This window comes from Mirounga angustirostris, unplaced genomic scaffold (assembly GCF_029215605.1).
Source record: "Mirounga angustirostris isolate CCGP_5_RB_7025 unplaced genomic scaffold, mMirAng1.0.hap1 SCAF_1, whole genome shotgun sequence".
In the NCBI taxonomy this organism is placed as follows: Eukaryota; Metazoa; Chordata; class Mammalia; order Carnivora; family Phocidae; genus Mirounga; species Mirounga angustirostris.
Window position 1 is genome coordinate 199,754,725 of NW_026991709.1, and position 13,290 is coordinate 199,768,014.

Consider the following 13,290-nt stretch of genomic DNA (forward strand, 5'->3'; position numbering starts at 1 on the left):
TGGGTCGTTCCCTCATTTCATTCAGATCTCTACTCAGAGAGGCTGGTTCTGGTCCCTCTAACAAAAATAACACTCTAAGTCTCCTTATCCTGCTTTATTTTTTTTCATGGCACTAATCATCACTGGACATTTTATCTGTATTTGTTTATTGTCTGCTACTCTATCCCCCACCACAACGGAAGCTCACGCTCAGAGGCGTTGCCTATCCTGCTCACAGCCGTGTGCCCAGCACGTGGAACAGTGCTTGGCACATGGAAGGTGCTGACCTATCTGCTGAGTACCCTGGGGGAATGACAATGAAATGGGAAGCCATTCAGAGCCGGAGAACTACAGGATCAGACCAGAGCCTGGGGAAAAACAGTCCGGTAGCTGCACGAGGACCACCCCCTACAGTGTCTGTAAGAATTCTCTCAATACGCTACTTAAGAAATCCTGGGTTAGGGAAAAGATGAAGAGGATCTGAATTAGAACAGTGGTTTACTAAGGGCCTGTTATATAGACATGTCAATGAATAATTCAGTCACAGCCCCTGCTCTCATGGAGTTATGATACTCTAAATAATTATGTCATTGTCATTGTGATTAATGCCACAAAACACACAGAAAAGAGACAGGACGAGCCAAAGCCGATTCCAGAGTTTCAATCCTGACTACATGGATGGTGTGCCATCCATACACAAAGTGAAAAAAGGCAGCCATGGCTTAGGAGGGAAAGAGCCTTCATTTGAGACATAAATTAGCATGAGGATCAACAGGACAAATGAAATGCAGGTCTAGTATTTAGGAGCAAAATAAGCAAAACAAACATAGATTTGAAAGCCATTTGTAATTTATAGAGTATGTCAACAAACCTTTGCTTGGAAGACATGTCAGCAGTGTTTTGCTGGTCCTCAGGATAGCTCTGTCAAGGTTATGGGACACTTAGACTTTACAAATCAGCACAGGAAAAATAAGCTTACGACATGTGTGCATCACTTAAATATGTATCTCTTAGAAATCGATTCCTTTTAAGTGACCATTGGAAGTGTGGCTACAGGGCTGAGCTGATGACATCTGGCTCTCAAGAGCTGAGGCAGCGCACTACAAAAGCGAGAGAACAGGGACGATTACTCCTTAGTATCCCATGTTTTTCATCAGTGGGTTTGGACACAGAACCAGCTTCTGTTTTTAGGGTCTCTGCAATCCGAGCACTATAAGCAATCTCACTTGCCCATCTTGAGATTAGCTCTTTAAAAAATTGTGGTAACATATACTTAACATAAATTTACCATTTTACCCATTTTCCAGCATATAGTTCAGCGGCATCAAGTACATTCACACTGTTGCGCAACCATCCCCACCATCTGTCTCCAGAACTTTTTCATCTTCACAAACTAAAACTCTGTCCCCATTAAACACTAACTCTCCATTCCCTCCTCCTCCCAGTCCCTGAGCAACCACCATTCTACTTCCTTTGTGTACTCTGGTTACTTTCTTTAAGTGGACTCATAGAGTGTCTGTCCCTTTATGACTGGCTTATTTCACTCAGCATAAAGTCTTTAAGGTTCATCCACGTTGTAGCAGATGTCAGAATTTCTTTCATTTTTTTTTTCAATCAAGTGGGCTCCACACCCAACATGCGGTTCAAACTCATGATCCTGAGATCAAGGCCGGTGCCCCTCTACTGACTGAGCCAGCGAGGCACCCCGGATTTCATGTTTAAGGCTGCATAATATTCCAATGTATGCATTTCAACAAAATGGGAGTACATTTTGTTTATCCAGTCAACTGTCCGTAGTCGGTACAGCTTGGGTTACTTCTACCTTTTGGCTATGGTGAGTAATTCTGCTGTGAATAGATAAAATTCCTATTCTTGAGCTCATTTTTTGAAAAGCATTTTTGTATTCTGATCAGATATGCAGCATACTCTGCCCAGACATACTGGGCCATATGTGAACTCTCTACTTTGCCTGCCAGAAGCCCCAACTCTGGCCCTTACCTTCACGGCCCTGAACACAGCCGGTCAGGTCCACTGGAACACAGGAGCCAACACGGTCTCCTCTGGCCTGCCATTCTGCAAGCAGCTAAGCATCCTCAGCTTCAACTGAGACAGAAAGGGAGCATGGTGTCTTTAGTTAATGCTTTGGAAACAGTCTGCTTCAAGCTCCAGCAGAGCTACAAGACTTCTAAAGATGAGATGCAAAATTTAGCAGTAACTTCTCCTGTGTCAGTTATTCACAGTCACCAACCAGGATAGTCCCATGATCACCTGCAGTGAGCTGGAAAAAGACAGTTCTTCACTTCTGGTTCATCTGTACTCTTTAACGAGAGATGCTTCCAACTGCTAGATACTGTGCTGGAACGACAGAAGCGTATGCTGGGGCCATAAAGCAAGTGTAACCTACTTCAAAAGCCTTAAACTTGACAGAGGCCATATCACTATACAACAGGAGTCCGCCAGCCAGAGCCAACGGGTTTGGCCTACACCTGTTTTTGTGGATCAAGTTTTAATGGGACAAAGCCATACCGATTCATGTATGTGTTACGTACGGCTGCTCTGGTGCCACAACATCCGAGCTGAGCAGTTACAACTGAAACTGTACGACCCACAAATCCTACGGTATTTACTATCTGACTCTTTACGGAAAATGCTTGCCAACTCCTGGTTCACACATCTTGGTTCATTCTCTTCTCCCCAGCTGGAAACGAGTGCTGATGTGGTCAGCTGTTCACGTGGAAGAGGCCTTCCTAAACTGTGGGGAAACTGGCTGGCTCTGTACCAAAGAGGCAACAGGAATGCCGACACTCGACAAATCAAAAGTAGGGCAGGAGATGCCAGGCTTGCAATGTAGAAGGGGCTAGGAACACACCTTTAGAAAAACGTGATCTCATTTTCCATCACCAGCCTCTAAGTTGAACCAGGTGTGGCCAAGGGGCAAACAATGGAGTCTCATGTACAAAACAATAAAGGAACCGCCTGCCGTGAGAAATATCCCCGAATACAGGCTTCTTATATTCACGCAGAAGCCTCAGGGTGAACCCCATGAATGCTGCCTGGGTGGCAACTGATTTTCCAGGATGCCTCCAACTCCCTTTCCCTACCCACACATCAGGCAGCAGCAAGCTCTCTCATCCTCTGATTGGTGTCCGAATGTAACAGCACGACCCACAACATAACTTGAGAAAGAAAGAGCAAAACTGACTTTTCGATGAATATGAATTCATATCCTAAGTGCTCCTGTCAAGGTGCACATTCTTCTTCTCGGTTCTAACTGTTCACTAAAAAGACGCAAGGCTGGAAATGAACACAAACGCCTGGGAAGAGTCAGTAGAAAACACCAGGGAATGAACACTATTCAGAAACACAAGTTTTCCAATGCGGTGCCATTTCAAAATCAAGAGAGTCCAGAATTCAATTGTGCAAAAGACTAGCCAATAAAGTCTGCATCTTTCTTCTCTCCTGAAATAGAGCAATGGTGTTGCATCTGGACATACACATCGCTGTCCTCTATGCTCGAAAATGACACTGCAGATGGCTTGTGTTCCCTGCTCTGCTTCATAACATCAGCAGGGCAGGTGAGTAATCGGACAGAGGATGCAAAAGCATTCCTTCCACCAACAAACAGCTATGCTGGATCCCAGATGATATAGCTTTGTGCCTTGGGCAATCCCTTAATATCTCTAAGCCTCAGGGTTTTTTAATCTTTAAAATGAATGGCTTTGATAGAGGACCTCTATGGCTCCTTTTCACAGGAGTCTCCCAGCTCTATAATTATACCTGTGTAACTCACTACACCACACAGAACATAAAAATGGCATGCACCAGGAAGTCCGTACTTCACTTCCTGATATCCTTTTCCACACACTCTTTCGTCACCAAATCAGTGTGAGAGCAAATGAGGCAAGATTCTAGACTCAAATGTGTGGCTCCTGAAGCCAGTTTCAATGAGGATTGTCTACCCGGATTTAGTGGGTCACAAGGAAATATTCTAACACTGTGCCTTTTACCCATGGAAAAGACATTTCCTTCTGGAGGATAAGTTCTCAGATCTGGGTTCAAAATCTTAGCAGAGGCCTTGGGAAAATGCTAGAAGGCCGATGCCAGCAAATCGATGAAGTTCATTAGTGTTTGCATAACAGAGAGAGAGTAGGAAGCTCCTCTGCTAAGCTTATGGGTCAGTGAATAATATGCAGGTTTGGTGACCCCATTCTTCTCTCACAAATAAAGAAAAAGGAGAATGTGAGGTGAGGGGAGAATAGAAAAATGTTGAAGTGGTGGGTCTAGATCTTATAAATAACAAACTGTGGTGAACACTTATTGAATCTGGGGAGTCTGCCTAACTCGCTGGACCCCGTGAACCTGATAGATGCGGCCTGAGCACTGGGCAACTGGTAGTTCAGAGGAAAGGAGAGGAAACCGGCTGATGAGAAGAGAGGATGAGAACCACAAGGGATGCAAACCTCTCTGCCCAGACCAAGCCTGATGCTATAGGTTGCCAAGAAGTCTTGCACTGCTATCCTCCTAACCTTTAAGATAAAAATGATTTGTCATGTAGACGGACCATGGGCTTTTTCTGATAGGAAAAAGATACTCAGCTGGATGCATAACCCATGAACCAGAGACGGGCCTTAGGAATTGCTCTTAAGACTGAACACAAAATTTTGCATGTATGTTAAGTATGTGCATTTTTCTGGGGAGAGGGTTCATTTTCAGTTTTTAAAAAAAGGTTCAAGTCAACATAGACATAGAATGTGATTTTTAAAATCCAGTATTATTACCCTTTCTGTTCTGCCTCTTCTTAATTATCCAACAGGTGCCCAAGGAATTTAAATTTCAAATATTTCCAAAAACAAAATTAAGTAAGGTTTAAGAGTTGGCAGTGAATTTTGAGAATGCGTCATACCTGCTAACGCTAACTTTCACACACTCCCTAAAGCTCGGGAAGACAGAAAAGATGATCTGTTGTTAAGGATGAGTACAACTGACCTGAAATAGATTAATTCACACGGTAGCAGCTGGAATCAGTTCCGTCACTCCCAGTGATAGAAGAGGCCACAGGAGAGCATGAAAGAACATTTGAGCAGGAGAACAGAGACCAGGAGTCCAGTCTCTAGTCCTAGCCCCACCTAACTCCATCTGTGACTTTGAACAAATCCCTTCCTCTGGGCTTGGGTTCTCATCTGTAAAATGCAGGTTACTGAAGCAGAGCAGTGGTCTGCAAACTCTTTTAAGACAATGAACATTATGTTTAGATAAAATCATCCAGAATTCATCAGAAGCTAAAACAAATTTAAAATGGCAGGTTGAACATACCCATTTATTTCTCCTCTCTCTAGAAACCCCATCGTTATTATTCATAAATATCTGCTGCGACTGAGCATTTACTACATGATTGTTTTAAGTGCATTAACTAATGGAATCCCTAACATTCTTATTAGGGAGGTGATGATGCCCATCTTACAGATGAAGGAACTGAGTCCCCAGCGTTTAAGGAACTCTTAAGCATTTAACTAAGTTTCCACAGCTAATAAGTGGCAGAACCAGGATTCCAACCCAGGCAGTCTGGCTTGAGTCTATGCTATACCACCTCTCAAACTGACAATTAAGGAACAGCAAAGCTCCCAAGGAAAAAGAAGCAGAAACAAAGAGAGCAGATCAAAAATATCACCAAACTTTGGAAGATGAGTAGTGACGGACTTCGATGGAGAACACTGAGTGCTGCACATGACAAGCCACTTCAGAGGCCCTTCCAAACCTCAACTGTTGGAGACTCAGGTTTCCTCTGAAGGTGTGAGCATAAGGAAGGCTGAAGTCAGGCAGTACTGGTCAGTACCCCAGCAGAAGACTGGAGGTTTATCATCTGGACAGGATGAACTAGAGACTCTAGACTTGGGCAACCAGGGAACCAACCACTGAAGACAAGGAAGTGGCACCATTCAGGGGATTAAATGAAAGTCTGCATACAGAAGCAAGAGCCCCAGTCCCCTCCCATCATAAGGTTCCTAGAATGATAACAACCAATCTTATTCCACTCAGGCAGAAGCCTGAATGAAGGTCCATGGACTCTGAACATACCGCATTGAAAAGGGCAGGTCCATCACCCTACAGTTTTGGCTCTCAGAATGTGGCCCCAGGCCAGGAGTAGCATTACTGGGGAATTTGTCAGAAATGTAAATTCTCAGGCCCATGCCAGACGTACTGAATAAAAAATTCTGGAGTGAGGTCCATCAACCAGTGTGTGAACAGGCCACCAGGTGATTCTAATACTTGGTAAAGACTGAGAAGCACTGCCCTAGCCCACTAGTCAATAAATCCATCCCACACCAAAGAGCTTCCAACTGACTTTTCAGTACCTATTTATTTGGAAGACAGTTCGGAAACATCAGAAGTTTCAGGAAAGACTCTATCCTGAGAGAAAGAGAGAGAGAGAGACCAAAACAGATTTCACAGAGCAGCTCTAGTGAAGGGGGGTGAAATGAAGGACAGCCTGGTTTGTTTGGCCTCTCCCTGGCCCCCACCATCACACTGCCATGAGCTACTCCTCAGGCTGTACAGAAGAGTTAGAAAACCAATGAAGCAAACGCTCTCTAGGTCCTGTCCAGCTCTACCTGTCCCTTTATACCAGTCCTTATGTCCCAGATGCTTAAAACACAGCAATTTAGACAGACACTCTCAGTTGGAACTACCTCTGATAATTTTCTTGTCCCTTTGAATGAACAAAAAGCAGTGTAATGGAAAAAAAAAAATCATACAAGCATTGTTATGCTAAAGGGTTGTTATATTCTGTATTTGCATTAAATGCATAGGCAAAACACACTGCTTCAATCTATGTAGGAAATATCTGTAACCATCCCCCTCTATCATACCCTTTTTGCTTCTCTGTCTCACAAGCTTTCCCTGGCTCACCCTTACAGCCTAAATCTTAACCCCCAAATTCTCCCCTATTACTGCTTTTCACCAGTCTCTACTCACTCCAAGTGTTACTGCCACAACCAGATCATTCTTCTGCTTACAAACCTCTAGTAGCCGCAACATCTTCTACCATGTTATCACCATGGACAAAAATCTCTCATTTATATTTACTTCCTCTGCCTCCTTTAGTCCAGCTCATTTTTCTCAAACCCCTTGGTTCCCCGCTGAAGGCCCTTTTCCTCTCAGGCCACCTCACTCCTCTCCTAGAAGACCAACCTCCTTCGGAGAATGAAAAACTTAAGCCAGGCATCATGCAAAGAATACTACAAATTTTCTCACTGAATCCTCACACTAATACTGAGAATTAGAAATCATCCCCGTTTTTAAATTTGGAAACCTGAAGCTTAGAGAGATTAAGAAACTTGCCCAAGGTTATCACTAGGATTTTAATCCAAATCCTTCCATCTCCACACACTTAAGCATTCTACTCTCCTGTCTCCAGAGGTCAGACTCAAATACGGGAAGAAGAAAAGTTTCCTTAATTCTGCAGAAAACAAGCAGGGCGAAAAGATCTCTGCATGTGTATATATATTTCATGTGGTCCTCCACAGATGCTGAGAGCCTTCCAGCCAAAGCCCAACAGGGAACACAATTCACAGCAGCACCTTCCCACGTGGAGGGCTCCAGAGGGCTCAGGATTTAGGCCAAGGAGCAGCACAGCATGCCTCTCCAGCAGGAACGGATGCAGTGCACGGGAGGAAGCCTGGCTCTTGGGCCCAGGATGCCAGTAGGGAACAGGTGGTTAAGGAATCCCTCTCCTCCCCACGAAGACCCAATCCATCCTCCGAGACCTTTGTGGAGGTGGTGGTGGTGGCGCACCTTCCAGTGGGGGGCAGAGTAAATGCCCACCTCAAAAGATATCCAGATCCGATTTTAAAAGCTCTTAAGAAACAAGGTAGTAATCTAACCATCAAGGGCAAGCAATGACTCCTAAGAAGAAGCCTGCGCCTTACGACGGCACAGCTAACTTCGAGGGGCACAAAGAAATGTCTACGGTGACAAGAGAGGGTGCTTCACTGGTGCCCATCGGAATGTAGAGGCGGCCACCGCCCCCTCCTCTCCAGAGGGGTTGCAAGTCCATTTTCTCCCGTCTGTGTGACAGAACAGGGAGGCGGGCACCCCAATGTCTCCCACCCCGAGGGCCTCAGCCGCGCTCCTCTCAGCCTGTCCTTCTAAGGGCTGAGAAGCTGTCCCTGTCCGTCTCCCCACTCAGCCCCAATTCCCCTCTCCCACTCCGCAACTCTCTCTCCCCTGCTCGGTCTCCCTCCAACCCCCTTGCCCCGCCGCTCTGCCCGCTAGACCTCTCTTCCCCTACCCCCCGCCCTTCTTTCCTCCCCACTCGGTTCCTTATCCCTCAGTCCCACGCTGCCCAGCCCTCGGTACCTTGAGCGTCACGTCGCACAGCTTGCCTTGCCGCCGGATCTCCTCCATGACGCCGTAGCCGCGACTAGGCAACTCGGACACGGAGAAGTGCACCAGGTCCTCCAGCTCCTCCGCGCCGTCCTCCACCATCTTCCCCGGCCACCGCGACTGCGCAGGCCTGGCCGGCCGGCTCGATATTAAACAGGGCGGGGCGAGGGCCCGCGCGGTCCGCCGCCCGGAGCGCGGGGCTGGAAGCAGACGGGCCTGCGCGGCTGCCGTAGTCTCAGGCTGCTCTGCGCCGGAAGCCCCGCTGCCCCGTTTCCTGGTGCGAGCTTAGCCTTCGTTCCCTCGCCGTCCCGACCGTGCTTTCGTGCGTGCAGCTGCCGCGGTCTTTCTAGATTAACCGGTCCCATCTCCCGTCTTCCCGATTCGGCCCTGGCCTTAATCGTTTCTCGACCCAGGCCGCGGACTTCATTTCCGCCACTACCCCGATACTTCCGGGATCTGCGGAAACGGCCCGTTGCCATGGCGGCTATGTACACAGTTCTGCAGCGGCGAGTGCGGGCTTGCAGTCGCTGCGCAGGCAGCGGAAGGCGGCGGGAGGGCCACTGCCTCCGGGGCGGTGAACAGGGGCCACGCTTCGCCCGGGTGAGGAGAAGCAAGGCTCGAGAGGGGCGGGCAGCGACTAGGATCCGAACACCGCTCCACCCGGGAGTCCCCCGGCTTAGCTCGCTGATCTGTGAAACCCGAGCGGAGGAGAGGGCGCCGCATCGTGGGGACCCTTTCCGGCTGGCTGCGACTTAGGGTCTTTGAATCTAACGTTCCCTGGCCGCACGAGGGCTCTGCGTCGCTGCCTAGGTTGAGAGGGCCCGAAGTGGGGAACCAGAGGTCTGGACAGTTTTCGAACTGGAGGGGGCTTCAGGATCGCCAGGTCGACCCGCTCGCTTTACAGATGAGGAAACCGCTCCAGAGAGGGACAGGAATGGTCCCAAGGCCAACTGCCTCCCACAATCCACAAAGGGGTCCGGTATGTTGGGTGAGGAAAGGGGAGAAAGCCAGTTCTGCCTGGAATCGAGGCCTGGTGCGTTTGGACCCTGTTGTTTTGGGGTTCATATGCTGCCGCCGCTCTGATAACTATGAGGGTTCCGTATGAGAGCTCCTGGTCTGGGCAGGAGCGCTGGAAGCTAGGGACTCGTCCCAGCAGACGCTCCCTCTCCTTTTATCCAGCCTTCAGGGGTGCTTGGTAGCAGTTCTTTTCATTTCCACCCTTAAAATAAATAAGGAAACCACGTGCCTTTCAGAGAGGTCTCCTGGTGACCACTCAGAGGTTCACTTATTTACACCAGAACTATCTAAGGGTGGTGCCCATGAGAAAGGAGCATTCCCCATATAGTAGTGACGCGGGAAAAAACACTGCTAAAAAAGGGGGCATGATGAGGGGCTGAATATGGCTTCTTGCAACTGGTGCCTGAAAACTAGGTGTCCTCCTGGAAGGGCTGTGGGCTCAGGGATTGGAGGTGGTGTGGGAGGGGAGTGACATATGCCCCTTGGGACTCTCTCAGTAGTGACGGAAGATGGACCCACATTTGGAGATTCAGCTGTCCTCTGACTTCCAGCCATGACCATCACTACCAACCACCATTTCTTGAGTTCCTGCTCTGTGCTGGGCACTGTTCTGGACACTGAGGGGGGATTCAAAAGAGATAAAGCACAGTTCAATCCCTCAAGCAACTTGTAATTTAATTTGGGAGCAGAAACCCACTCAAATGATGCAGCGTAAGAATGATAACAAGCATTATTTCAGTAAGTGCAAGATGGCATGGGGTCTCTCTAAATATCTGGGTGTTGAGTGCCTGCTGAATAGTGCCTTACAGGAGGAGTTAAGAGAGAAGGCTTGCGGGGGGCCTGGCTGGCTCAGTCCTTAGAGCATGCGACTCGATCTCGGGGTTGGAAGTTCAAGCCCCATGTTGGGTGTAGAGATTACTTAAAAAAATAAAATCTTAAATAAAAAAAAAAATAGAGAAGGCTTGCCTTAGGTGGGTGTAGGTCCTGGCATACTTGGAGCCGTGGATGTGAGTATGGGGCGGGCCTTGGGAAGATCGGGGGACTGCAGGCGCATGTGCATGTTGGCAAGTTGCAGGCCCCAGTCTGAGGGGAGGGCATGCTTGGGCTTTCCTATGCTGTTCTTGTGCTGGGTGGGTGGGGCTTCCAGGAGGGAGGCCTGAGCACCTGCCACCTGGGCTGGTTCCATTCAGAGGGCACCCAGGGCCGGAGGCTGGGCCCTCAGACTGGTGTGAGCAATGGTTCCCAGAGCTTTAGAGATTGAGGGTAAGTTTGCTTGTGTCAAAACACACCTTCCTCCACTCTCCACTCCCCAATAGCCTAGATCAAAGTGAACGTGAAGTTGAGATTTTTCTCTTCAGTTTCCTCAATTTGGGATCCATGTTAGAGCCATCTGTGGCTTTGTATCTCTTGAGCTCAATTTTGCAGACAAAAATTTTAGGACCGAAGTTGGATAAGCCATTACCCCTGATCACCTTTCAGATCCATTTTCTAAAAATTAAAAGGTCTGGATTGTCCCCTAGGGGCTGGGAAAAGACTTCCATGAAATAATTACTTGAGGAATGTAGCAAGTGGACACAGGTCTACAGTAGGCAAATATGAGAGTGACATGTTTGCTTATTTGATTTGACATCTGAAGGCCTTGTAACGGGTTAGAGTTCCATTTGTCGACATCATTGAAATTGTAAACGAAGGGCAGGGCCTATCTATTTATTTTGCTTCTGTAGCAATACTTAATGCCATTGATGACAGTTAATATAATTGTAATAGGAAATCATTGCAAGTTGTATTTAGAAATGTAGAGGGACATTAATATTTTCAAAATCTGTAATCTTTTTTATCAGGTAACATTCAATGAACCTCTCTTAGATAATACATGTAAAAGGTTAATATTCTTTATTCAATGTGCTTTTTAAAAAAAGTGAAATAATTAGGGGCACCTGGGTGATTCGGTTGGGCGTCTGCCTTCGGTTCGGGTCAGGATCTTGGGGTCCTGGGATCAAGCCCCACATCAGGCTCTCTGCTGGGTGGGGAGTCTGCTTCTCCCTCCCACTCTCCCTCAGTGCTCTCTCTCAAATAAATAAATGAAAGTCTTTAAAAAAAAAAGTGAAATAATTAGGGGCGCCTGGGTGGCTCAGTCGTTAAGCGTCTGCCTTCAGCTCGTGTAATTCAGAGAAGAAATCCCTGTCATGCATGACTTTTTCTTTACAGTAAAGGTCTTAACAATTAGTTTTTAAAGAATATTAAGCCTCGTATCAGCTTATTTGTTAGAGTTCTTCGCAATAGCTCAAGCAAGCTATTTTTTCCTTAACCACCATGCTGTTGCTATTTGCCAATTTGAATATGAAATTGAATCAGTTCCCTATGTGTCTCATGTTTCCCTAACTCCTCATAAATTGAACAGATTCCTTTGCTGGTTGTTTTTTGTGTTTTGTTTGTTTGTTTGTTTTGTTTTTCAGAAATACCCAGGGGATTTCTTTGGCTTCAACTCCTCTTTCCTCCCCCATGAAGGTACAGGTTATTTTAGTGGCAAATGCCTCGTTTCTTATTGAAATGGTTTAACCCTGAGAGGGAGGTGAGAAGAGAAGCATACCATGCAGCGCACATCCAGACCCTTGGGCCTTGTCTCTATTCCAAGTGTGTTTTGTACATTTGGAGCATGAACTCTATAAATGAGTTTTTAACATTCTTTATATGCATAGTTCCATAAAAGTGAAATTATCGAAATGTGAGAGCCCAGTGTTAGGAGTACACGACCATAGGCTACTTGTTGATATTGTTCCCATTATTTGAAAAAGAAGGAAAGAAAAAATATTAGATCAATATTAGGAAAACTTACATGTAAAGTTAGAAATGTTTCCTCTTTGAACAACTTAAAATTGTATCATGTTAATTTCCCTAAGAGTTTCGAACAATGAAGTTTAATATATTTTCATAGACTTTCATCTTGTTTTCTAGTATTACTTAATTAGGTTTAATGTAATTGATGATGATTAGAGATTGATTTTTCCTTAGCTTTTCTTAGAGCTCTTGACATTTTTTCTCAATATTTAATCCTTTGTCATCAGTATATAAGAGGCACCTGAAGAGCTAAGTTTTAAGTTCCCCTCAAAGCAATAAAAATAGCACAATCGGTGCCTGGGTGGCTCAGTTGGTTAAGCGACTGCCTTCGGCTCAGGTCATGGTCCTGGAGTCCCGGGATCAAGTCCCGCATCGGGCTCCCTGCTCGGCGGGGAGTCTGCTTCTCCCTCTCCCACTCCCCGTTTGTGTTCCCTCTCTCGCTGTGTCTTTCTCTGTCAAATAAATAAATAAAATCTTAAAAAAAAAAAAAAGCACAATCATTCCTTCTGCTTAAAAACCCTCTTTGCTTCTCTATGTCAATGCTGGAACCCAAATTTTCTGTCTAATTAGTATTAAATATTTTTACATAGTCATTCTCAGGAGAGGGCCTCGTGTGATTTCGCCAATGAGACTGATTTCCAATGAAATAGGAGATTTATTAGTTATCATTTGGTTGTGTAATTCAATTTTTAAAAAAAAATTTAAAGATTTTATTTATTTGGGAGAGAGAGAGAGCATGCGAGTGGGGGGAGGAGCAGAGGGAAAGGGAAAGAATTCCAAGCAAACTCCTCGCCGAGGGTGGAGCCAGTTGTGGGGCTCGATCTCACAACCCTGAGATCATGACCTGAGCTGAAACCAAGAGTTGGACCCTTAACCAACTGAGCCACCCAGGTGCCCTTGATTTTTTTTTTTATAAAATACTTCAGTTAGGATCTAAGAGATTAATTAACTCTCCCCTCAATGCAACAGTCCCTTTGGTAGCATCTCTGCTAGCTAGCATCTTGAATTTGCTTGAGTTTGTTTGTTGGTGATGGTGGTGTTTTTTTTTTTAGCTACCCCAAACGTTTATTTTAA

At 46.2% G+C, this 13,290-nt stretch overlaps 2 protein-coding genes across 15 annotated transcripts in view; one reads left to right on the top strand and one right to left on the bottom strand.

Annotated features, from left to right (window-relative positions):
* Positions 1–8,516, bottom strand: part of KLHL18 (kelch like family member 18) — a 51,951-nt gene extending 43,435 nt beyond the window's left edge. For 2 of the 5 annotated variants that reach the window (XM_045862558.3, XM_045862557.3), the window contains exon 1: positions 8,335–8,516. In XM_045862558.3, coding sequence (XP_045718514.1) covers positions 8,335–8,463 — 129 coding nt within the window. In that variant the 5' untranslated portion in view covers positions 8,464–8,516. Of the gene's footprint in view, positions 1–850; positions 1,080–1,977; positions 2,083–8,334 lie in introns of all 5 variants that reach the window. The other 3 variants (XM_064596941.1, XM_054504806.2, XM_064596944.1) reach the window with 3 other exon arrangements.
* A 278-nt stretch (positions 8,517–8,794) lies between these two features.
* The window catches only part of KIF9 (kinesin family member 9), a 48,874-nt gene continuing 44,378 nt past the window's right edge, over positions 8,795–13,290 (top strand). For 7 of the 10 annotated variants that reach the window (XM_045862555.3, XM_064596912.1, XM_064596901.1 and 4 more), the window contains exons 1-3: positions 8,795–9,340; positions 9,876–10,116; positions 11,835–11,886. In XM_045862555.3, coding sequence (XP_045718511.1) covers positions 10,096–10,116; positions 11,835–11,886 — 73 coding nt within the window. In that variant the 5' untranslated portion in view covers positions 8,795–9,340; positions 9,876–10,095. The remainder of the gene's footprint in view (positions 9,341–9,875; positions 10,117–11,834; positions 11,887–13,290) is intronic. The other 3 variants (XM_064596895.1, XM_064596897.1, XM_064596899.1) reach the window with 3 other exon arrangements.